The sequence below is a fragment of the Trichophyton rubrum genome (genome assembly GCF_000151425.1).
Source record: "Trichophyton rubrum CBS 118892 genomic scaffold supercont2.2, whole genome shotgun sequence".
NCBI classification, from domain to species: domain Eukaryota; kingdom Fungi; phylum Ascomycota; class Eurotiomycetes; order Onygenales; family Arthrodermataceae; genus Trichophyton; species Trichophyton rubrum.
In genome coordinates, this window is record NW_003456427.1 from 2,372,381 (window position 1) to 2,396,140 (window position 23,760).

Below are 23,760 nucleotides of genomic sequence, written 5' to 3' on the forward strand. Positions count from 1 at the left end.
TTAGATTATGACCAGCGTTGAGTATAGGGAGTGTGGAGTGAGTTTCTCGGAGGGAATGGTTGATATATGTATGACCGAGCAAACGAATGCCTGGTGGGACAACGAGTTTCGAACGAGGGATAGAGGGATTATAAGCAAGACAAGAACAGACAGCAAACAGAAAGGGGAGAAACTGTTCTGTTTGCAGCCGTATATACACCCGTATATACGCAGGATATATAGTAGAGCAAGAAAGCAGGAGACAAAGAGACAAGGAGAGCAATATAATACTTCGACCACGTCGGAAGTATTAAATATATCAACCAATTCTTCTCCGGATGCAAGAAAAAGGAAGCAAAAAGAAGAGGCCAGCAAGCAAGCGGACGGAAGCCCACCAATCCACTCACTCATGCAGAGAGTGTATATCAATAAGTTGAGCATCAAAAAAGAAGTGCAATGCAGTGCCTGCCTCTGGGTCCACGCATCGAAAGTCATCCAGGGGCCGAGAAAGGCGTGAGGTGAGGCATCGCATAAGCGTGAGTACCCAGCCGTAACTCAAGTGAAAGAAAAAAAAAAAAGGGGCTCTGGCCAGCAATTCCTCCGTTCGCATTAGCATCGACGAGGCATCCCATCCCATCCCTTCAAAGAGGGCAAGGGGAGTGTTCCGTGGACCAATCGAGCGGTGTCTGGCGGATACACGTATGTAACTATGTGCCTAGCAGTGAAGTATGCTTTGCCATCCCCGGCCGGGGGGGCCTTGGGTTGGACTGCCCACTGCCCATCAGACGCTCATGCATGGAGCAAAGCAGGAGAAGACGAGCCAGAAGCAGAATCGAAGGAGGATGAAGAGCGGATCTCCGTCGGGTCGGCTGGCTCTAGTTCTGGCGGAGGTTGGTTGCAGCCAGCCAGCCAGCGAGTACAGGCGTGCTAGTAACAGGATGAATGCCCGACGTTATGTCTTTGGCCCAGTCGACAATCTATAAGCCGTCTATGTCTCGTTTGGAGTACGCTGGTTGATGCGCAGTGTCTGGCTGGCGATGTCCGTGGCGAGCAAGACAGCGGTAAGAAGCAGCCCGGAGACGCCCCAGTAACTAATTGACTGGTTATCCATAGAGTATAGACCAAGGGTTTCAGTTCAGATGCAAGCATCGAGAGAGAGTAAGAGATGGCTAAGGCTGTCCATCGTCTATTGGCTGGCGGACGGTCTTGAGGTGCAGCAAAGATGAGGCGGTGGCCTTGCTCGACCTGCATCCACGCCTGACGAAGCCGGGGTCAGGATGGGGATAGGCAGAGGGACAAGTCGGAGGGAGCGTTTCTTTTGCCAGCAGCTCCATTGACTGACTCACTAGCTCGCTAACTCAGTAAAACCCGCTGATGGAGTTGTTGTTTGATTATTATTTGGAAGAAGCGGTAACTTGGGTGGATTGCGGGTGGTGGAGTAGGTGAGGATCTGGTGGAAGAGGAGGCTGGTCCAGTCGGATGACGGTTATTTTCATATTAATATAGACAGCGTTACTTTTAGCCGAGCAGCGGTGAGATAGATTACAGTGGTTGAAGTTGAAGAAGTTGAAGTCGAAGCAGTTGAAGTTGTAGTAGTTGTAGTTGGAGTAGTTGGAGTAGTATATCAGTGGACGTGCTGGAGGGCAGCCCTATAGACAGACAGACAGATATAGATAGGTACACAAAAAGTAGAGAGAGACCACTCCAACGCCGTGATGCCCGTTTCCCATTTTCCAATCCATTTTTTGTGAGTTGTGAGTAGTTGTGTATGTTGTTGACCCAGGGCTGTTGAACCGCCGTGTTCGTGTTTTGGTTGCAAAAACAGAACGAGACCCAGCAACATCATCATCATATCATATTCAAAAAGCCGAATGTGCAGAGGAAGAATAGAGAGGAAGAATAAAAAAAGGAAGAGAAAGAAAGAAAGTCCAGGTAGACAACTCCCACCGCCAGACGTTCCCAGGCCAGATAGAGTACATGAATCATATCAAATGGAAATTTGCAGCCGTTGATGTTGGTATCATTGGCTCGAGCCTCGCCAGTTTGGTGGACAATCTGGCCTGGGAAACACTGGTGAGTGGAGAATTGCGTGTTGGTATCTTGTCTTTGTCGGTGGGTGGGTGGTATACGAGTATCCTCGGATGTTGAAGAGATAGATGCTGGTCGACCTACGTTAGCATTCAACAACAAACCGTTAACTAGCACACTGTTAGCATGAATATACGTAAGTATAGATAAAGAGCATACTTAGACAATGTTCCATGCATCCTCAGCGGCGTGACAGAACTTGCTGCAGGCGACGCTGGCGCTGAGACTGAAGTTGCTGATGGAGATGGTGTCGTCCTTGAAGGCGTCTGCAAAGTCGTCTCGCCCCTTGGCCATGGCGCCGACAAACACGCAGATGCTCTCCTTGGGCCCCAGGGTCTTGACGTAGTCGTTCACCCGCACGATGGGGGCGTCGAAGCTAAGCGTGACCTTCCTGCAGTTGGGCGGCAGGTGGTCTGTGATGGGGTTCTTGATGACCTTGAGCAGCTTCTCTTCGGAGTTGGTGGAGCGGATGGAGAGCCGGTGCAGCAGCTGGACCATGAGACCCGCGAACCGCTTGAAGGTGCGAGGGATGCGGACGGTGGGGGAGACCTCGATGAGCACCCCCTTGGCCGTGTGGATGTATATCTGCAGCTTCCCGGCCTTGTTGACGGGCGAGTCCAGCAGGGTGAGCAGGCACTACAAACCATTACTACCAGCTAACTTTGACAGAGATAAAGAGGAAAAGGGAGTCGAGTATCGCCTGAGACGATGAGGGCAAACCTGGTGGGTGATGTCCGGCCGGGCCTCGCTGATGTCGCGGTTCATCTTGCGCATGATGCCGATGTGCTCGTCGGAGTTCAGCAGCGAGTACTTCTCCTCGCGGCCGTTCGCGGCACGTCCGGGTCCTCCGCCGCCGCCGCCGCCGCCGTGCGAGGAGCGGTAGGTCTCGAGGCTGGCGTTGGAGAGGACGACGATGAGGCGCTTGCTGTCCTTGTCCTGGGCGGAGACGGGGACGTGCTGCTCTGCGACGAGCTGGGGCAGTTCGGGCGGCGGGCAGGACTGGGTTCCTAAGACCGGCGGCTTTAGCTGGGCCATCTTGTTGAAGCGATGGCTGGGTTGACAGGCAGATGTTGGTGATGGTGAAGTTGGTGATGGTGAAGTTGGTGATGTGTCAGTTGGTGGGAAAATCTGCGCCCAACGGCGACTCAGAGCAGCACAGCGCCGACCAGCGAGAAACCGACGGAAGAGCAGGCAGAGACGAAGGAGATGCGACGGAGGAGTCAGTCTGGCTTACTCGGTCTCTTGCGCTTTGCCATCTCGGCGCTGTTGGCGGCCTTGGACATCTCGCCCATGATGCTGCTGTCTGTGGGGGTTCGGCGGGGAGGATAGCAGTCAATTAGGACGAAGAGAGTAGAGAAGGAGAAGACAGTAACGAAGAGAAGAATATAAAAGAATAGACGAAAGACGAGACGAAAGACGAAGAAAGACGAAGACGAAGAGCTGAAAAGGCGAGGCTGAGACGGAAGAAAAAAAGAGTCAAAAGACGAAAAATGAGTCGCTTCTTTGTATTTTCGTGATTTAATTCCACTTTTTCGCTTTTTCGCCCTTTTAGTGTCAAAACCACAACAGCTGAGCTCTTCTTCTTCTTCTTCTTCTTCTTCGGCTTCGCTCACGGCTATTTAAGCGGTTAAGCAGGCCGCTCGGGGGCCGGACAGACGGACGGACAGACTCTCACGTTGCAGACTGGCTGCTCTCTGCGTCTCGGAGTCACAGGACACGGTCTGCTGGGTTGGACAGCCAGTGCCCTTGCTGCTTGCACTGGCACAGAGAGAGGGACATCGCACGACCGCAAGGGGAGAAGACAATGGCCGTGGAGTACAGAGAATACAAGCTGCGACGGTCTTGCCGGTGTTGACGGTTGACGGTTGACTCTTGACTGCTGCAGTTGGCAGTCTGGTGTCTCGATATATAAACATGGAGATACAGCTCAATTGATACCACGGACAACAACGATATCCATCTAGAAATCAACCTATCTACATCGGTCTGCGAGTATCGACATCAAGATGCAGCTCTGCAAGCTCGCCGTACTCTTCCTCTCGTCCGCGGTCCTGGCGGCACCCGCACCCGCACCGGCCCCAGCTGCAGCCCCAGTTGCAGCTCCAGCTCCAGCTCCAGCTCCAGCTCCAGAGTCCGCCGCTGTTTCTCCCGAGATGTTCAAGCGAGTTCCTCTGTGCTTCAAGAACGGGTCTCACTGCGAGCACAACGACGAATGCTGCACCAACAAGTGCCTGGTCCCGAATGACCCTCGCAAGGCCTACTGCGGGTAGTCCTCGACGGCTGGACACTATAATAATAATAGCGACGGCGGGGTATCAACGCGACTTCTCGGCACTTTCGGCTTCTTCAACATGACTTATGACTTCGGCTTTGACTTCAACCAAATCAACCAACTTCTTCCATCAATAATATCGATCAATATCAATATCAATAATATTTATATCAATAAATAATCAATATCAACATCAATAATGAATTAACTTTGATTATTAATATATTATATAACGAGTCTCTTAATAATATCTTACTAAAACACGCTAACCCTTTGTGGTAAATTGCATCGCGTCCAAAAAGCCTCAACGCGCTTTCGCTTTATCTTCGAACAAGCAAACCAGAAGACAGAGAAGAGGAAAAGAAAGTCGAATCACGGCATTGGCAGTCAAGATGGGCATAAAGAGTGAGTATATAGCCTCTCTTATTGATGCAATAGACTAATGAGGCAGACTTGTACCAGATAATATCGGAAAACGCCCCCGATGCCGTCAAGTCGGGCGAGATCAAGAACCAGTTCGGGCGCAAAGTGGCCATCGTGAGTGCATCTACTTACACTTACAGAGAGTTATACTGACAGCAATAGGATGCGTAGGTGTTGATATCTAGTATAAGCGAAGACTTGCTTACGTCTACAGATCCATGAGCATATACAGCTTCCTGATCGCAGTGCGGTCAGACGGGCAGCAGCTCACCAACGAGTCCGGCGAAACCACCTCGCATCTGATGGGCATGTTCTACCGCACTCTGCGCATGGTCGACAACGGGATCAAACCACTGTACGTATTCGACGGGGCCCCTCCAAAGCTCAAGTCCGGCGAGCTCGCGAAACGAACCATGCGCAAGGCCGAGGCCCAGGAGGCTGCCGAAGAGGCCAAGGAGACCGGCACCACGGAGGATGTAGAGAAGTTCTCGCGGCGGACGGTGCGGGTAACAAAGGAGCATAATGCGGAGTGTAAGCGGTTGCTAGAGCTGATGGGGATACCGTACCTGGATGCGCCGACGGAGGCAGAGGCGCAGTGTGCGGTGCTGGCGAGGGCCGGCAAAGTGTTTGGCGCTGCGTCGGAGGATATGGATACGCTGTGCTTTGCGGCGCCGGTGTTACTGCGCCATTTGACCTTTAGCGAGCAGCGCAAGGAACCTATTCTGGAGATCCATCTGGATAAAGTGCTCGAGGGGCTAGGCATGGACATGACGCAGGTATACCTCACCAAACGCATATACTTTGTGTGTGCTCGTACTGATTAGAGGGGTAGTTCGTCGATTTGTGTATTCTGCTTGGATGCGACTATCTCGACCCGATCCCCAAGGTCGGTCCCAACACCGCGCTGAAGATGATACGTGACCACGGCACGCTCGAAAAAGTCGTCGAGGCCATCGAGTCCGACCCGAAGAAGAAATACGTCATCCCAGACGACTGGCCGTACCTCCAGGCCCGCGAGCTCTTCTTCAACCCGGACGTGAGACCCGCCGACGCGCCGGAGTGTGACTTCAAGTGGTCTGCTCCCGACGTCGAAGGGCTGGTCAGGTTCCTGGTCGAGGAGAAGGGCTTTAGCGAGGACCGGGTGAGGAACGGGGCTGCTCGGCTGACGAAGAACCTGAAGAGTGCCCAGCAGTCGCGGCTGGAGGGATTCTTCAAGCCCGTGGCTAAGACGGAGGAGCAGAAGGCGAGTGCAAAGCGAAAGGCAGAGGAGAAGGCGGAGGCGGCGAAGAAGAAGAAAAAGGAGGACGCGAAGGCCAAGAGGGCGATGGCTGCGAAGCCTCGAGGCGCTGGATAGTCTTCTTCTCTTCTCGTCTCCTTTTGATCTCGTCTCGTCTCCTTTTTTTGATATGATCTGGTGTTGTTGTTGATGCATCTGCGGCGTTGGCGTTTCTACTAGGCTACCTGCTATCTATGTACTCCTCCCACTACGACTTCTGATTTCTCTTCCCCCCATGCATATAATGGGATGAAAGTAGTACCATCCTGAAGAGCATCCCTTGCTCCATCTATCCATCTAACTTTTATCTCTTCATCTGTCTTTTGTGCACCAAGATCAGCTCTTCTTCCAGCTCGTCTTCTTGTCTCGAAGTACCTTTTTTGTTTTGTTTTGTTTTTTGGCAAAAGTCGATGGCCAAGCCTGCTGACTAAGACGAGGATCACCAAAACAAAGACGAAGAAGAAAAAGCGACGGCGAGAGAGACGAAGAAGAAGAAGAAGATGATGATGATGACGATAGTAGATGGTAGATGGTAGAGATGATAGTAGATGGTAGAGAAGAAGAGAAGAAGAAGAGAGAGATGCATGATGTCGAGCTAGACGCTGGCTAACCATGGAACGGGGAGAGAGAGCACGCGGCAGAAGCAGGATGATCGCTGCCTGTGGTCGTGATCCTAATGGCTGTCCAGACAAGACTCGCTGCGACGAGCAACGAGATAGAGATAGAGCTACTTTGATGTCTGTAGAAGACAGAGATGATACTGTTATTCTGATCCTAGAAATCTACGTAGAAAGGAGAGAGTGGTGGTGGAGGTAAAGGTGGAGAGACACCCCAGACTCAGGATATAGATCTAGATAGAGACTCGCCTGCTCAGCGACGACGACGAGGTGATGAAGCCTTTACCATGATTGAAGATGCCAAAGAAGACTCCAGCATGACTCTCCGGCCTCTTCCAAGCCGAATTCACGTCTCTTCTCCCTCCGTCGGCCTCTCTAGCAACCAGCATCACCGCCTGAAGTCCCCAGGCAGGCCAGACAAGAAGAGACGAGAATGAGCGAAAAACGACTGACGGCGACGACGAGGACGAAGAAGAAGAAGAGGCGCGTCCAGCCAGCCAGCGAGCATGATCTGGATATACGAGACTCACTCACAACATCGACTGAAGAACAGACGACGAAGACGACGAAGGCCGACCAGACAAGACTAGACTAATAATCAAATAGAATGAGAAACAGGAGAGACGACAAGGTGATGCGGGAAGATCAACTCGCCCGTCCCGGCGCGCCTTTATAAGAAGGCCGTCCATGCCCCGCCCAGCGCCAGCCTTTCTCTTTCTCTCTCTCTTCTTCTTCTTCTTCCTCTTCTTCGACCAGCAACAACATCGCGACTCGACAATAACTCGACTTGGAGACTCATCTTACTCTTCTCTACTTCTTCTACTTCTATTCTTTTACTTCTACGTTCAAGTAAATCAATCATCATGCCTGCTAAGAAAGCTGCCTCTGGCAAGTCCGCCACCCACGCTTCATACAAAGGTACGACGACCACCACCACCACCCTGCGTGATCCAGCACTTGCGCCCGTCGCTCGTCGCTGAAATGCATATCGCTGTGATCGCGTTCGCCTGCTGACTCGTTTGATATAGATATGATCAAGGACGCCATCATCAACGTGAGTAGATCAGTCCCGGTTTGATGGCCTCTCGCTCGGTTGTTGGTGTTCTGTCGGCTGTTGCTTGTGCGTGTCACGACAATAACAACAACAACAACATAACACCACAACCAGCGATAGACAGTTGATACCCTTGCGATTAATTGATGTTAACTCATTATTCTGTATAGCTGAAAGAACGTAATGGAAGCAGGTAAGCTGTCGTCTCGTCTCGTCGCTGGTGATGTTGTGATGCTAACTCGATGCAGCCGTCAAGCGCTGAAGAAGTACGTCCAGCACAACAACACCATCACCGTCACCTCCCAGGCCACCTTCGACGCGCAGTTCAACCGCGCTCTCAAGGCCGCCGTCGAGAAGGGAGAATTCACCCAGCCAAAGGGTTCGTCTCTTTCCCTACTTTTATCTACTCTGGTGTTAACACGCGTCTAGGTCCCTCCGGCCCAGTGAAGCTCGCTAAGAAGGAGACCAAACCAGCTGCTAAGCCAGCTGCCAAGGTGCGTTGTTGGTCCATGTTACCGGCCATTGTTGTCGTTATACTAACTGCATTATAGAAGGCTGCTAAGCCCGCTGCTAAGACAGCGACTAAGAAGGCCTCCTCCACCAAGAAGGCCGCTGCAAAGACCGACAAGGCCGACAAGGAGGAGAAGAAGCCGAAGAAGGCCGCCGCTACCACAAAGAAGGCTGCTGCCCCCAAGACCCCCAAGCCCACCAAGGCCAACACCACCAAGCAACGCAAGGCCACTTCTTCCGTACGTCTTATCTTTGCTTTCTTTCTTTAATGTCTACTAACATGTGGTAGGCCCCCGCTGTCGTTGATGTTCCCAAGGTGCTAGGCCAGACCAAGTCCGGCAGAGTGACCAAGTCATCTGCTAAGCCCACCGCTAAGAAGGCCGCCGCTTCAAAGAAAAAGGCCGCCTCCTCCACAAAGGGAACACCCAAGAAGGCCACTGCCACTACCTCCAGCTAAAAAGAAAAAAAAGGAACCAACATCATCTCCGTCATGAACTTGTAATACGTGTGTTGAATTGGCCCCTTTTCAGTCCGTTTTGTTATTTTTTTTTTTCTCATCGTTTGTCTCCCTGGTGGATGGGATCTCGCTCGCACTTCAAAATACCCTCTTCATCTTTTCTTCGTCTACTTCCTCCACCATCACCAGGGAACAACAAATGAACCGGCGTCTCGAGGTGGGGGATCAGGTTATGGATGGAACTTGCATTACCTTTGTTTTCGTCTTCGCGTTTGTGTGTTCTTGCTCTTCGTGTTAATGTTTATGGCTATGTTTTTGTTCTTTTCTTCAACGTCCGAGTAGTCTGTTAACTAAGTAGTTCAGACCTTTTTGTGTATGGATATGGAATCTATTTCTGCTGTCGTAAGTACGCTCTTCTACGACCCCGGGCATTGGCGCATCCAGCGTCAACGTCAACAGCTCAGCTGATGTCCATCTCGTATATACCCTTATAAATATAGACGTCTTCTCTGACTACCAACTGTACTCCCCCCCAGGTCACTTACCAACCGCAAAATGGCCACTTCAACGTCCACCATGGACAAGCTCAAGGCTATCAAATACTCATTCACTCACAACAAAGCGACTTCTACTTTAAAACTACGGCTTCATGCCAAAGAACGTCATGACTGAAGGAGAGTGGGCAAAGGCCAGAAGGGATGCGCCAAAGGTCAAGTCTGCTACGGGCCTGAAAGCCACTGCTTACCAGGGGCATTACTGGTGATATCCTTGCACACCCAACGCATTCATCGGGGGTAGATTGTACGCTGTCTCTTCTAGTTCTGTGTCTTAGTCTATGTAACATTTGGCCAGGGCATACCAGTTCATGTTGGACGTTGGGCGGGACAAATTAGCAACATCTCGACCACGTAACAGTAATCACCAAGCAACTTCAACATGGCCTCCTTTCAAGATTTGCCGCACGAGATAGTCCAGCTTATCGGCAGCTACCTATCACCGGCCAGTCTGCACAACTTCTCCCTGGTCAACAGCCTCTGCTGCGCTGTCTCTGACCAAGGCATCTTCCAGCACATCCATCTCGTTCTCTCAAAGAGGAAGAAACTGGTCGAAGAGCTGCACCGATGGGACCAGATTCTACACCAAAGCCCAAGGCGAGCAAGCAGACACGTCCGTCGTCTCACTATCAGCTGTACCTGCTACCCCCGTGGCTGGACAGATTTTGAATCATGGGCTGAGACTAAGTACTGGTCCTGCGGGTTCTTCTGCGACTGTGTCCCCGATAATGGCGTCCTACACGACTTTTTCTACTATCCTACTGGCTCGACTGCGCTTACTGCCGCTAGACTTGACCAGGCGGGCCAGGCAGAGCTCGAAGACGAAGATGAAAGATGGCGTTGGCAGGAGAAATGGAACTGGAGTCCTCTGACTGAGTTTATCGCTCGGCTTCCGGCCCTACATGAGCTGGTGTACTTTAGGCGGAATGTGCCTCCGCCCGGTTTACTGGATGTTCTGGACGACAGACATCCGCTATGCCGTTTACATATTCTGTTTCCTCCCCTTGAAGTGCTGCCAGGCAATAGAGGGCGGATAAATAGATACCATCGTCAACTGTTCACTTCGCCTAACCTACACCATGTAGCGGTGGATGTATCCGAGACATCCCACGAGGTCCATGCAGCGCCGGATATTCCACCCAGAAGTCTATACTGGCTAGGTATCTCGGACAATAACGTGACAGCGACTTGCTTCGAGGCCCTGGCTAGATACATACTTTTCTCCAGCTTGCGTTGTCTGGTGCTCACGGGTGACATTCGGGAAGATGGGATAGCATGGCTGGTGTCGAAGGCGGGCATATTCACTTCCCTTGAGGCCCTTACCTGCGACCTGACTGCCCGCGATGATGACAGGTACTCCTTCGAGGTCCGGCAACGCAGGGATCAAGCTGGCGTTGCGGTTCTAGCAGCCTTTCGTCCCCTCAAGCGGTTGATGCTAAATGACTTGTACGGTAGAGCGGTGTATGATGCTGCCCTACGGTACCACGGTCCAACATTGCAACAACTCTTCTTGCACTCTGCACATGACAAAATCTTGCTCCATGCGTCTGTCAAGATGATTGACAATATTCGTCTTACTTGTCCCAATCTACGAAAACTACGTCTATCCATCCGCCGCTCCCAGGGTGATCGCCATGAAGTCGAGCATTACCGGGCTCTGGCCAAAATACCCAAGCTGGAACTGCTACACCTCTACCTTGATCCCATAAACTATTCAAGGGACCCAGACTCCCCGGAGACATATGATTTGACCCGGGCTCCCGTTGTGGACGACGCATATATTCGTCAAAGTTTGGTAAATTACGCTGTTGACGCTTCTCTGGCCGCCAGCATATTCAGGATCATAGCCAAAAATCCTTTTACTGGTGGGTATTCGGCATTCAAAGACATCACGGTCTATGTACGCACTGGCAGAGCACGGGAAATTAGTTCGGGGAACCCGGCTTACGCATCTTACTTCTCTTTTCTCCACTATTTAACACACAAGTCATGGAAGTGTACTCGCGGTGAGGCCTCTGATGAGGTGGTTGTTAAAGAGATCGACGTTGTATATCTTCCTAGGATGAGGAGATTGAGGGCATTGGTGGGGATCCTGCAGGGTTATTCAGGAGTATTTGGCCGGAAAGACGAGGGAGAAATTGCTTGGAGGATTGGTACAGTCTGCCATTGGATGTAGATACTTAGATCGCTGGTTATCACTGTGCGCTTTTAGTTGTATAATCTATTTGTTTCACTGGAATTGGACTGGAATTGGCTGTGAAGCTGATATAGTTATTCAAAGACCTCATTAGTCGGTGATTATTTGCTATGCTGGGCTGTAAGAAATTGTCAAACACCTCTCAATATTTGTCTTGAAGCAAATTCCATATATAGCTCTCTTTTTACCTGTCATAAATGAGGTTTTTGCAATATCACCTCTAATCACGTTTTGATAAGCCAACTTCTTCTATACCCCATATCAATATATCTTCTTCTTCTTTTTTTTCAACAAGCAGCCTCCTTTGCGAAGGCTTCACAATTTTGGGCTGCTGGACCATTTAAGCCACCATACTGGCTAGTGTATTTGTTGATAGGATAATGAGTGCCTGTTGGCCATTTGCACCTCTTCGACCTGTGTTTTTTCGGTCTATTATCTTTCAGTATCATCATCCAAGGCTTCCGAATAAATCTTTACTACCTCGACATCAACTTTCCAACCATTCAACTGCCGAGATACAACCTCTGGATGCAGAAGAAAGGATATACCACCCTCAGTCAGACGTGGAGGACCTAGAGGGATACAGGCCTGGCGGATACCATCCAACTGTTATCGGAGAGACTCTTTGCGATGGCCGCTATGAGATAATCCACAAGTTGGGATACGGGGGTTATTCCACCATCTGGCTTGCTCATGACCAACAACGCCAGCGTTATGTCTCACTGAAGATTCTTGTTGCAGCAGCTTCAAGGGACAATGCTGATAACGAGAGTAAGATTCTTCGTCTATTGTCAAAAGGTGGCCTGGAGCATCCCGGAAGGCGATTTATACCAACCTTGCTTGACCAGTTCTCATTTGATGGGCCTAACGGGCATCATCAATGTCTTGTTGGCGAACCAGCTGGGTGTAGCATAGCCAGCTCAAAGGAGAACAGTACAAATCTCATGTTCCCTCGAGACGCTGCAAGATCTATTGCGGCCCAGCTCGTCATGGGTCTGGACTATTTACATGCGAATGATATATGTCATGGGGGTATGTATGTTTCCCTTAATTGGTACCTATTCAATATATATTAACTACTGAATTGACAGACCTCCATTTGGGCAACTTTCTTCTTCGTGTCCCAGAATTTGATAACCTGAGTCCCGATGAACTGTACGAACGCCATGGTAAACCATACGAGGTTCCTACGCATCGGCTTGATGGAAGGCCTAGCACCCCCCATGCACCATTGCATGTTGTTTATCCTATGAAACAGAACATGCCTTCGAACGAGATAACAGATCCTGAGATTCTAATTTCAGATTACGGGACCTCGTTTGCTGTTTCGAAAACGACGTCTCCAAGACTCCATACCCCGGCTCTTTATTCTCCTCCAGAAGACTTCTTCAACGACAGCATCATCGGCACCGCAGCAGATGTATGGACACTGGGAGTAGTCCTGTACGATGCCATGGGTGAACGACCACTTTTTGAAACGTTTGCATGGGATCCAGACGACATCATTGGTGAGATGGTGAATACACTTGGCTACGAACAGATGCCAGAACGATGGTGGAACTCCTGGAAGTGTCGCTCTGAGTTCTTCAATGAGGACGGTTCCTGGGTCAGCGATTTCCGGCGCATTGGCACACCTGCGTTCCGCCGTCTTCACCAGCGGATGTGGGACATGGGACGTGGAGAGACTCCCGAAAGTTGTCAATGGGATGTTGCTGGTGGTGAGCTTAAGGCGTTGGAGGATATGTTGAGATCTATGATGACTTTTGAACCAGCCCAAAGACCAACGACGAGGCAGCTTCCGGCCTCGGAGTACATAGTCAAATGGGCCTTGCCAGCATGGCAGGAACAGATGCAAAGGAAGCACTAAGTAGATACCTCGTATTGCGAGCATCAACAGAGCGGAAGCCCCAAAAGGTCCAGCCTCTGTCAATTAAGTTTAATCGATTAGTCATTGCCCCGGGCCGATCCGAACCATTTAAGGTTTAACTGATGACTAATACTATTTTTAGCCTTGCTTATCTAACACAAAAGTCGCCTCTAACAAACGGTTGCATATTAGGGACTCGATCTCACAGGCAGGATGAAGCTGTAGCTATTTTTAATAATTGGGACTACACGATAGCATCGACTTATCAAGCTGGTTAGCCCAAGCTCTTCACTACTCATCTCACTCGTCTTTGAGAGAGAGATGGTCGTTTTAAGTACATTATAACCCAGCTTAAAGGCTGGTCAATGACGAGTGATCCTGAGACGTTTTAAACTGTATATCGGAAGCACGAGACTGAGCAGAAGAGCAACGGGGCCTGTCTATTAGGTGTGCAAACAAGAGATACAGGCAGGTCTGGTCCGAATTTCTGTCTATGTTGGAGCCAGAGGCAGCGTCAGATTCACCTGGAGTCATATCAAGTCGATTAAGCCCAAAAAATGAGTGAGCCTACACTAGTCTGACGTGATGATGTTATATCTTAGGAGTACTTCCAAGAAGCAAGCATTGCCTTTTATATTACTGTTCTTTCCATCTAGTTTAGTTGTTTATTTTATTCCCCTTACTCGGAAGCCAGCCTTGGGGTTACCCCGGACAGATAAATCTTCTCAGCTCGTTATGAGTGTCGTGAATACATCTCACTATAGCTCCCTCTTTCACCATAGAATACGGCAGACTACTACCGGACTGTTACTAGATGCTTTCTTCCAGCTCGCGTCTTTTACTAGGTAGATGGAGATATCGACTCCTATCACCTCCTTCATTGACTCGACCCAGCTATTTATGCCCGAATAAGCTATCATGGAGAGCCTTTCGTACTTCCAACTTTGAGCAAGAAAACCCTGCTACATCTAACACTCCTAAATATGAATACATCGAAGGCTGTGAACGGCTGGAGAGGTACTGTCCCGGTGGCTATCATTTAGTGAAAATCGGTGACCAGCTCTGTGATGGACGGTACAGCATGGTCCAATTTCTAGGGCACGGCGGCTCTTCGACGGTATGGTTGGCTTCAGATAAGGTGCAGCAAAAATTAGTTGCTGTCAAGATAAAAACACCCGATTCGACTGATCAAGAGGAGGTGATCATGGCTGAAGTTCGTGATATGCCATCAATCAGACGGCTGCAGGACGTCTTTGTTGAACAAGGGCCAAATGGAACTCATCGATGCCTTGTCATGGAGACGGGATTATGCAGTCTGAGAGTGTCGAAGGTGATGTCTGCTCATGAACTGCTGTATCTATCTACTGCTCGAGCTATCATTGCAGATCTGGTGTTGATTGTCCAGTCCTTGCATGATCGACGGATTGTCCATGGCGGTTAGTTATTGCTACCAACTTATTATATGGCTATATGTCGTTGTTGACTCGCGGTAGATATCCACGGTGGTAACATTTTACTACGGCTTCCGGAAGATATCAAGCGGATAACAGATGCTACAACGCTGTATCAACGGTTTGGAGAACCCATTACTAAACCTGTTGTCAGAGTCGACCGTCAGCCACTGGATGTGGGCGTGCCTACTGATGTACACTGGCCGATACGGCTATCAGTTCGATCTGACAAGATTAAGGACTCTCATCTGCCCAGCATGCTATCTGACTTTACTTCCAGCTACTATCCAAGCCGGACGAGGCAGATAATTTCTCGTACTCTCCCTCACATCGTCCCTCCAGAAGCGTTCTTCATCGATGAATATAATGTGGAAGAGAGACTGTCCTTCCCTAGCGAAATCTGGACTCTGGCATGCACAGTATTCGACATTCTCGGTGGCGGAGGCCTCTTCAGCGTCATGGGAGGCGGCATTCTTCAGGACCAGGCCAGTGCGCTAGGCAAGTTTCCCGAGCCCTGGTGGTCCCAATGGGAGGAGCGGGCAGAGTTCTTCACCGAGGACGGTGAGAGTATCGAGTTTCCAAATTCTAAAGATAGCCTGGAGGACCGGTATGACTGGTTCGTCACTGCTGCTCGACGCCGATATAAAATGGAATATCCGGTCGAGGAGGAGAAGAGAGCCTTTCTCCAGATGATTGGGCCGATGCTTCGGTATTTGCCTGGTGAGAGGGCGAGTATTCGAGACGTTGTTAATTCGGAGTGGATGCAGAAATGGGCTCTCCCATGTCTGCATCGGAGTAGTTAAGAGTGCCCTCTCTTGTAACATAGCAGTGTCTCAAAGATCTCATCTCCTAGTTATCCACAGTTCCCATATAATGGACGACACCCCTTTGACCCGGGAGTCCAAACAGCCAACTCACATTTCTTATATTCTTGTCTCCAGGTTGTGGCAGTGCAGGCGATGCTAAGTCTCTTGTCCACGCTAAATCCTCCCACGCGCCATTGACTTTTGGCCCGCTTCCGCACCAACACGAGGCGAGCAAGACAGCGAGATTGAGGATTGCCCAGGGGTGGACCATGACCGGGCATCCATGTCTGCAATATAGCCTGATAATACTGTGCCTGTCTGGCTGGCTGGCTGGGCTATCTTTGGTTCAATCCTCAGCTAAACTGTGTTGGCCCGGAGACTCGGTAGAATTTCGCAGTCGCCCTCAGTAGAATCTGTCTGTCTCTCTTAATCCATCATCACCGTGACTGTCACAGTCTCGTCTTACTCGTCTTCGTCTATCAGCCCGTAGTTAGTTCCATCCTGCAGCGAGGAAGAATAGGGGGTCCGAATCAACGACGACGGCAGCAACGACGTACGACTGAACCGACTGCCAGCGTGTCAGTGTCCCCGTCAACCAGCGCGGCCTAGCCTTGCTCGTATCTCGCGCTCCCTTCGATAGGACTTTAGTGGCCCCCTTGCTTCTGGCGTCTTTCTTGCTGTCGGAGGGTTCCTTTTTGTGGCTTGACAGCGAAAGAAAAAAAAAAATAAATAAAATAAAAAAAACGAACTTTTTATGTTTCTTGCTTGGCGACGACGGCGAACTGACAATCCCCAGCGACGACGACGACGACGAAGAACGACTGTGTCTCTGCATCGGCTTCACGGTCAACCTCCATCGCCAGCTTCTTGTTTTCAACCAGACGACGGCAAGGTGGAAGACCAGACGAGACGACGAGTCGACGGCCTGAAGCTGCTCGTCCGGCCGGTGAGTCTCTTTGCTGTCTCTGCCTCCTCAGTCCTTGCTTTGCTAAGCCAGGCCGCACAGTCAAACCGTCAAGTCAACTCCGTCATCGACTCGCTGCCGCCTCGCCTCGACTGCATCGCCCTCTTGCGGCGCCTCTTCCGTTTTGCCTGCGTGCGGCGTATATATTGCCTTCTCTCGCCTGGCCTGCTGACGGGCATGAGAGCCTCTGCTCGCTGTGTCTAACCGGATCCCCCCCCCAGAGTCCTCCCCAGTCGAGAGACAGCCCTCCTCGCACCGGAAGCGCACCTTCAACCCGCCCACTACACATGTTAGCCTTCGCTGGCGCAGACGAAAAGGCCGAAGGAACCTGGAGAGTCGATTATCTGGTCATCGAGCAGCCTCCTTCGCCTCCAGCCCTCTCGCAGAGGTCGAGTTTCCCGCAAACCATGCCGGCTCTCTCCTCGCCGGACGCCCCAAACAGCCATCAACAACATCAACACCAGCAGCACAACCAGCACAACCAGCACACCCCGGGAACCAAGCCTGCGTCCTCTCTGTTTGCTCATCCTGCGTCCAAACAACCGCACGAGAAAGCTGCTGCAAACACCTTTCTGTGGAACCCAGACTTCAACAACGGAGATACCGGAGATGGAGTCACCGCTTCGGCGAATTTCTTTGTTGACAGTCGCTCCAGGGGCCCAAATTCAAAGGCTGGAGCCACGGTTTCCATCTCTCCTTCGCGAGATCAAGATCGAGACCGCACAGAGAGCGTTGACTCGTCGCTGAGGAACGGGTGTGCCGTCTCCTCTCGCAACTCGATGGCGGACAACGCAACAACAACAACACCTACGACCACCACCAATGGCGCATCCGCCCACAACGAAGCATACGAAGAATTTGCTGATGAACACGAACGCTGGATGAACGGGACTGGCCAGGCTCAGGGCCAGCAGGGGACTATCAATGGTGCTGCACTGCCGTACCGACCTAGCTCGAAACCTAGCACTACTACGAACTACCAGGCCTCGCAGCTTCACAACTACACTGGATACCCGTCTACAGCGGAACTGACACCCCCAAGCTCCTCGTCCCAACACGAAGACGCTGGACCTGCTCCAACAAGACCACCACCGCCTATTCCAACTACCGCTACTACTACGACGAGTACTACTACTACCACCACCACTTCAGTTTCGAAACCCACAACTCCTACACCCAAACCTACAACAACTCTTGATACCAACAACCTCGCTCCAGAGCAACAAACCATCACCTATCGACACTCCTCTCCAGCACCTCAAGGACCTTCAAGCGCACACTCAGAAATACCTACTTCTCCCTCCAGCCCGCCAGGCGGCCGTCTCATCCACCGACACACCCTCCAGGTGCCACGCCACTCCTCATCACGAGCAAGCCGTGAACCCTCTACTCCCATCGCCATCGACGATACCCTCTTGCCTATCGACCGTGTCTCTTCTCCTACCTCTGTCCTCCGTCGTGGCTCTTTCACCATCCCTCGCCTTTCCCAACGCTCAAATCATTCAGAACCTCAATTGGACGAAGCCCTGCATGACGAAGGTGCTGCCAGATGGACGGAAGCGTTCAAGCAGCGCCGGGCCAGCAAACGAAAACGACGAGAGGAGGAAGACGAGGACCGCGTCATCGTCGGAACAAAAGTCGATCAGCACCACGTCAACTGGGTGACAGCGTATAACATGCTGACAGGCATCCGTTTCACCGTTTCTAGAACCAACGCCAAGCTTGACAGGGACCTCACAGATGCCGACTTTGATGCCAAACACAAGTTTTCTTTTGACATGTATGTCTACACTTATACGTCTATATTCTTTAGAGTGTACAAAACTAACAGTTGATAGTACTGGAAACGAGTTGACTCCGTCGGCAAAGTATGACTTCAAGTTTAAAGACTATGCACCCTGGGTCTTCCGTCGGCTGCGTGCCAAATTCCAGCTTGACCCGGCAGACTACCTCATGTCCCTTACCAGCAAATATATCCTCTCCGAACTAGGCTCTCCCGGCAAAAGTGGCAGCTTCTTCTACTTCTCTCGTGACTACAAATACATCATCAAAACAATCCATCATGCCGAACACAAACTTCTCCGAAGGATCCTCCGTGAATACTACGCACACATCGAAAACAACCCTAATACCCTCATATCCCAGTTCTACGGCCTACACCGTGTCAAGATGGCATATGGCCGCAAGATCCACTTTGTTGTCATGAACAATCTCTTCCCACCCCATCGAGATATCCATCAAATGTATGACTTGAAGGGATCGACAATCGGTCGAGATTTCAAGGAAGAAGACCTCGTAGCAAACCCCCGAGCGACTCTGAAAGATCTCAATTGGCTACGAAGAAACCGCCATATAAATTGCGGCAAGGAGAAGCGAGAGGTCTTCCTTGCCCAGCTCCGTCGTGATGTCAGCTTGCTTCAACGACTAAAAATAATGGATTATTCCCTCCTGATTGGAATCCATGATGTGGAGAAGGGAAATGAGGAGAAACTCCGTGATCGGACACTCCAGATCTTCCAGCCTGGAGGTGATTTGGCCGATGAACAACAACCGAACTTGCTTATGCGAACACCGTCTAGACTGGAAAATGCACGCAAGGCAAGAGAGCTAAGAGAAATGATTAAACGCGAGAAACCAGTTCCCATGGAACATACCACTGCCAAGATGCCGGACGAAGTGCTGGATGAACGGAAAAACCTGGTCTTCTACTCAGATGACGGTGGATTTAGGGCAACGAACGAGAACGGGGATCCTGGTAACGAGATATATTATCTTGGTGTTATTGACTGTTTAACTCATGTAAGTTTTGCATACGCCTCACCGCTGAAACTAAACAGTGAACTATACTAACACACAGCTCAATAGTATGGTATGGTGAAGAAAGCAGAGCATTTCTGGAAGGGACTTTCTCACAACAGCTCCCAAATCTCGCCTATCCCGCCCGAAGCCTACGGAGAGCGTTTCCTAGCGTTCATCACAAGTATCACCAAATCCAAAGACCAGGTAGAACGCGAAAAGCAAACGGCTGAAGCTGCCCAGACCCACACAACCGACGAAGCGACCACATCTGCGGAAAAGAAATCCGCCGATGCTCAGAAATCACAGTCCGCACACCCGGAGCCATCCCGAACTCTAAAAACAGTGAGTACCCCGGCAGACTTCAACAATGGCGGTGCCGCTGCAACGCTACCTGTTGTTGAAGAAGTCGGTGAGAGTAGCAGCACAGGGGGCCGGAGTGGACGAAGCAACGTGAGCAGAGGAGGAGAAGGAGACGGCGCCCCTGCGGATGAAGAACGGTGGACCAGCATGGAATCCAGACGACACAGTTTCCGCACCGCAAGGGAACCAGCTAGCCCGCCGCCGGTATCTGCGCCTCCACCAATTCCCTCCCCAAAGATCGGTGACGGCGAGTATAAATCACATACCTATTTGGGCAACCCAACCGACAGTAATGGAACCATCCGTGCTATAAGGAATAGTTCCGAGAGAGATAAGGAGTTGCCGCCTACGCCTGATAGACCTCCTATGCCTCAACGACGACCGCCCCCAACTCCACCTTCATAGATCTCTTATTCTTCTGCCACCCACCTGGCCTGCCTTTTGTTTGATTGTTTGTTTTTAACTGTACTTTTACTTACCATGCCATACCTCGCAAAGGATTAGACAACCCCTTTTTTTCCCAGCTAATTCATTCCTTTTTTTTACCCTTCCTCTTATCTCTTTTGTTCCATCATTATCATTCCATTCCATCGTGTCTAGCAATCTTTTAAGCAAGCATGTCTTCTATCCATGGCTATACATGCCACATTTGTTTTCCTCTGTCTATTTTTCTCTCCGTGTCGCCTCTCCTATCTTTCAATCAATTTATACCTTTCTGTATATTTCATTTTCTCCTTTCTCCTTTCTTCTCTCCTCCGCTTCTCTGTTCCTAATACCATCTATCTATACAGCTACCCACTTAGCTGTATCCATACTGTGTCACGACGTTGCACTGCAATTGCTTTAAAGACTGCTCTTTATTTCGTTATATTTATCGTACCTTTGCTTCTTCTGCATGCGTCTCCTTCCGCCATCCACGCAAACTGCTTTCTTTTCTTTTCTTACAATCATCTCCTTGAAACCTGACTGGCTAGGTGTTCGGTAGCTTAAGTATAACTCCGAGCTAAGCTCACCTAGCCCAACCAACACATTGCTTGATACCTCTCTTTTCCCCTTTTTCGCTTGTTCCCGTCCGCGCGGCCATTTATCTTTTCTTTCCTCGGTAGTATAGATATCCCCGTGATCGTGTCATTTATTCTTTTGCATTCGCAATTTGTTACGGTGAAGAAAAATAACTCTTTACACTTGTTATTCGGGATTAAATTCTTTCGTCGTTTGTCTTCATCCGTTCAACTCTCAAACGCTCGCTATATAAATCAAATTTGATAGTCAAACAAAAACAAGAAAACAAACACGCGACTCAGCCACATTGATGACTAAGATGACATTTGACCCACTTTTCCGATTTTTTGGTTAGAGTTTCTTGGCATTTGTTATCCTTGTTAGTAATAAAGTTTATATATTACATGAAAAGCATAAAAATCATAAAAGTTGTTTCTTATTGATTGCATATATTTACGACAGCCAAATGTCATTAAGAACTGATTTGTATCTCACGGTGTTATCTTCAGCATAGCATAGCCACAAGTGGCCTGGATTTGAGTATGGAGAGTTTCCAACTGTCCTCGTTCCGTCTATCGTGAAGTAACACCAAGCCATGAGGAGAGCAACGTTGCCCCCCTAAGCTATACGTGATGAGAACCAGCCCGGCCTCTACCTGCTTAGATGATAAAACGAGTATCAATGGGTAGGCAGAGACGGAGTGGGCTGGCTTGTTTAATATATCGCGTCGAATACAGAGCTTATTCACCATTTGCACCCCGAAGGAAGAAATGGTTGAATTTCAAGGCATTGAATCTCGCCTTGTGCTCCACCCTGCGTCGCGAAGGATATGATCATCCAAGGTGAGAAAATAGCGCAAACAAAGCGTGCGGAAGACGTTGGAATATCTGGGGAGTATCGCTCAAGATCTGAAATTCTATCGTAAAGTGTAGTCCTAATCATTTAGCCATTCCAAGCATTATTGGAGAACGAGGGAACAAATGGTATCAAAAACAAAGTTACATTCTGGCTGGTGGAGAGCTAAGAAAACAAGCTGCTGGTTTGCATGCCTCGCCCAAACGATGCTTCACTACTAGCAGCCATACCTGCCAAAACGCGGCTCATGCCAGTGATATCCAGCTCTCCTCGCTGAAGCATGGTTTGGTCATCTTCTTTGACTACAGGAGCATTGCCCTGTTGCTGGGCCTTCTGCCTCGCTTCTGCCGAGTCCAATAGGTTTTCGGCCAGAATGATGAGTCTGCGCTCTGCAGTAATGAGAATGGTTGGTATCGGCGTGAGATTGAACTGGTTTGCAGGCGTTGGTAGTGATAGGAATTGTATTCCCTTTTGAACCTCGCCGAGTAAATTGATGTGTTCAATCAAAGTGGGTTTTGGGCCAGCTTGGTTGTTGCCGAATAACCCCTGCTTACCGTAATTTCTTCGGAGCCCAGCAAGGCTTGGAATGTATGCATTACGAGTTCCATGCCAAATGAGCACCGATTCATCGGCAGGTTGATCCCAGGTTTGGTTTGATGGAATTATGCAAATGCAGCCCCTAGTTGCATATTGAGTTGCAGAATTTGGTACGCCTCTGAACAATGCTTCTTCTCGGATACGACGTGTAGACGGAGTTAAAGGAGCGAATTGAGTGGGTTTAGATTCAGAGTCAGCATGGCCCTGAGATCGTACAGTACGTTCTGACGGCCCCACGCGTCCAGCTATCGCAAAAGAGCTGAGTGAACTTGTTGATCTGCCTTGGTGGGCGTTGTCGCCTTGAGAGCTGTCAATGTCCCAGACCCCCCATTCCCCATTAGAAAGCAACGCAAAGACACCTTTGCCACCAAGAGCCCATTTGGCATCGACTATTCCCTTGCGGCGAGGAACTTCTCCAGGCACTTGGTCGAAGTCAGTATAGAGAGTGACGAGCCACCGCCCGGTTGGATCACTGGTTTCTGCATTTGTCCCAGAGCGTTTCCTATCGAGGTTGGATGCTTGTGGTGTAGAAAGACAGGAGTAAACTTTTACTGAGCCATTTGTAAACGACAAGAGTAGTTGGGAATGGCGCTCTGAAGGGTATTGGCAAGGAGAAAATGATATGCTGCTAGCCGGAGACTTGAGGAATTGTTGTCGAATGGGGAACTGCGGCTCAGTTGAGAGGCTATATAACTTCCCCTGTGCCATTTCTCCATCGAAAGGGATACGGTATATGGAAAGTTTGCCTGATAGATCAGATGTATGGATGGCCACAAGGACTTCCCAATTTCCGAGAGATGGTGGAGAATCTTGCATGGCGCGGCCTCGACTTTGAGACCGACGATTGCCATCCTCGTCTGTTGGGGTTTGGCGAGTAAATGTTAAGGCAGCGGTGGCAGGAAGTCCTTGGACAGAGCCTTCTCCGAGGCTGATAATTTGTGGTTTCCAGAATTCCGCATCTACAGTGCCGAGAGGGGGAGGTATAAGAGGGACTGCAACAATGCGCACTGAAGAGTCACTACAGACGGCGGTGACTACTATCATGTTTGATAGAATAGGCGATATCGAGCTGAGGAACCGTGCTGCTCCGGGTAGAATGCTGGGTACTGCAATACCCAAAACCTTCGTATCTAGCTTGACATCAAGGTATTGAATGATGTTCTCAAACGGTCGTGAAGGGTCAATTTCTTCTTCATCATCCTCGAACTCTGGAAGCACGATTTCTGGCTGGGGAGGTGTAGGAGCAGGTTCATCATCATCTGAGTCGATGATCATGATCGAGTCATTGTGATCGACGCCGTTGACTGGGGCTTTTGCTTCCGCGCCATCCTGCTGAGTTTTCTGCTTTTTGAAATTCTTGCCTCCTCGCCATAGTATCCTTATGCCAACGTCATGTCCATATATTATCACTGTTGATCCGTTGGGACTCTGAATTGGATAGACTTTCGAATCGTACACACGATGAGGGAATTGATAGCTGAACAGTTAACAGTTAGATATGTTAATTCAGGAATTAGCATATGAATGAGAGAATACCTTAGCTGAAGGCCGTCAGGGCGAGGTCGAACAAGAGGGTCGAAGGCGCCTTTGGACATGTCTGACTGGATGCCCATCCTCGCGAGGTTGAAGTAG

General features: G+C 50.1%; 11 protein-coding genes across 13 annotated transcripts; 8 read left to right on the top strand and 3 right to left on the bottom strand.

Moving 5' to 3' along the window:
- Positions 1-420, bottom strand: TERG_11852 (uncharacterized protein; the record flags this gene model as incomplete). The annotated part of the gene is made up of 1 exon (XM_047750900.1): positions 1-420. The coding sequence occupies one exon, from the start codon at positions 418-420 to the stop codon at positions 1-3; it is 420 nt and encodes a 139-aa protein (XP_047605672.1).
- A 475-nt stretch (positions 421-895) lies between these two features.
- TERG_02494 (uncharacterized protein) lies at positions 896-3,628 on the bottom strand. Of its 2 annotated transcripts, XM_047749429.1 has the most exons (4): positions 3,302-3,628; positions 2,788-3,074; positions 2,227-2,703; positions 896-2,177 (listed from the first exon to the last, which is right to left on the bottom strand). In XM_047749429.1, exons 1-3 carry the CDS (start codon positions 3,357-3,359, stop codon positions 2,227-2,229), a joined length of 822 nt encoding a protein of 273 aa, XP_047605673.1. In that variant the 5' UTR covers positions 3,360-3,628; the 3' UTR covers positions 896-2,177. The 2 variants fall into 2 exon arrangements, with proteins under 2 accessions (XP_047605673.1, XP_003237783.1); XM_003237735.2 differs by having other exon boundaries at positions 896-2,703.
- A 445-nt stretch (positions 3,629-4,073) lies between these two features.
- Positions 4,074-4,520, top strand: TERG_11853 (uncharacterized protein; the record flags this gene model as incomplete). The annotated part of the gene is made up of 2 exons (XM_047750901.1): positions 4,074-4,333; positions 4,370-4,520. The coding sequence occupies 2 exons, from the start codon at positions 4,074-4,076 to the stop codon at positions 4,518-4,520; spliced, it is 411 nt and encodes a 136-aa protein (XP_047605674.1).
- A 68-nt stretch (positions 4,521-4,588) lies between these two features.
- Positions 4,589-6,492, top strand: TERG_11854 (flap endonuclease 1; the record flags this gene model as incomplete). Of its 2 annotated transcripts, XM_047750902.1 has the most annotated exons (3): positions 4,617-4,744; positions 4,791-5,538; positions 5,595-6,492. In XM_047750902.1, the coding sequence occupies exons 2-3, from the start codon at positions 4,981-4,983 to the stop codon at positions 6,114-6,116; spliced, it is 1,080 nt and encodes a 359-aa protein (XP_047605675.1). In that variant the 5' UTR covers positions 4,617-4,744; positions 4,791-4,980. The 2 variants fall into 2 exon arrangements, with proteins under 2 accessions (XP_003237784.2, XP_047605675.1); XM_003237736.2 differs by having other exon boundaries at positions 4,589-5,538; positions 5,595-6,116.
- Positions 6,493-6,650: 158 nt separating this feature from the next.
- On the top strand, positions 6,651-7,092 carry TERG_11855 (uncharacterized protein; the record flags this gene model as incomplete). The annotated part of the gene is given in 2 exon segments (XM_047750903.1): positions 6,651-6,824; positions 6,829-7,092. Coding segments are annotated over 2 exon segments (438 nt in total).
- A 426-nt stretch (positions 7,093-7,518) lies between these two features.
- TERG_02496 (uncharacterized protein) lies at positions 7,519-8,676 on the top strand (the record flags this gene model as incomplete). The annotated part of the gene is made up of 7 exons (XM_003237737.1): positions 7,519-7,573; positions 7,684-7,709; positions 7,880-7,902; positions 7,958-8,088; positions 8,139-8,203; positions 8,261-8,458; positions 8,509-8,676. 7 exons carry the CDS (start codon positions 7,519-7,521, stop codon positions 8,674-8,676), a joined length of 666 nt encoding a protein of 221 aa, XP_003237785.1.
- Positions 8,677-9,612: 936 nt separating this feature from the next.
- TERG_02497 (uncharacterized protein) lies at positions 9,613-11,406 on the top strand (the record flags this gene model as incomplete). The annotated part of the gene is made up of 1 exon (XM_003237738.1): positions 9,613-11,406. The coding sequence occupies one exon, from the start codon at positions 9,613-9,615 to the stop codon at positions 11,404-11,406; it is 1,794 nt and encodes a 597-aa protein (XP_003237786.1).
- Positions 11,407-11,807: 401 nt separating this feature from the next.
- Positions 11,808-13,294, top strand: TERG_02498 (CMGC/SRPK protein kinase; the record flags this gene model as incomplete). Its single annotated transcript, XM_003237739.1, has 2 exons — positions 11,808-12,459; positions 12,519-13,294. 2 exons carry the CDS (start codon positions 11,808-11,810, stop codon positions 13,292-13,294), a joined length of 1,428 nt encoding a protein of 475 aa, XP_003237787.1.
- A 1,081-nt stretch (positions 13,295-14,375) lies between these two features.
- TERG_02499 (CMGC/SRPK protein kinase) lies at positions 14,376-15,548 on the top strand (the record flags this gene model as incomplete). The annotated part of the gene is made up of 2 exons (XM_003237740.1): positions 14,376-14,730; positions 14,788-15,548. 2 exons carry the CDS (start codon positions 14,376-14,378, stop codon positions 15,546-15,548), a joined length of 1,116 nt encoding a protein of 371 aa, XP_003237788.1.
- A 1,254-nt stretch (positions 15,549-16,802) lies between these two features.
- Positions 16,803-20,079, top strand: TERG_02500 (uncharacterized protein; the record flags this gene model as incomplete). The annotated part of the gene is made up of 3 exons (XM_003237741.1): positions 16,803-18,295; positions 18,354-19,314; positions 19,381-20,079. 3 exons carry the CDS (start codon positions 16,803-16,805, stop codon positions 20,077-20,079), a joined length of 3,153 nt encoding a protein of 1,050 aa, XP_003237789.1.
- Positions 20,080-21,696: 1,617 nt separating this feature from the next.
- TERG_02501 (uncharacterized protein) lies at positions 21,697-23,741 on the bottom strand (the record flags this gene model as incomplete). The annotated part of the gene is made up of 2 exons (XM_003237742.1): positions 21,697-23,605; positions 23,665-23,741. The coding sequence occupies 2 exons, from the start codon at positions 23,739-23,741 to the stop codon at positions 21,697-21,699; spliced, it is 1,986 nt and encodes a 661-aa protein (XP_003237790.1).
- Between the last annotated feature and the right edge of the window lie 19 nt (positions 23,742-23,760).

Coding starts and splice junctions, on each gene's coding strand:
- TERG_02494 (XM_047749429.1), bottom strand. CDS start 3,359: ATGGGCGAGATGTCCAAGGCCGCCAACAGCGCCGAGATGGCAAAGCGC. Junction 3,075..3,301: donor GGCAAAGCGCAAGAGACCGA/GTAAGCCAGACT, acceptor CGCCGGTCTTAG/GAACCCAGTCCTGCCCGCCG. Junction 2,704..2,787: donor GGCCGGACATCACCCACCAG/GTTTGCCCTCAT, acceptor AATGGTTTGTAG/TGCCTGCTCACCCTGCTGGA.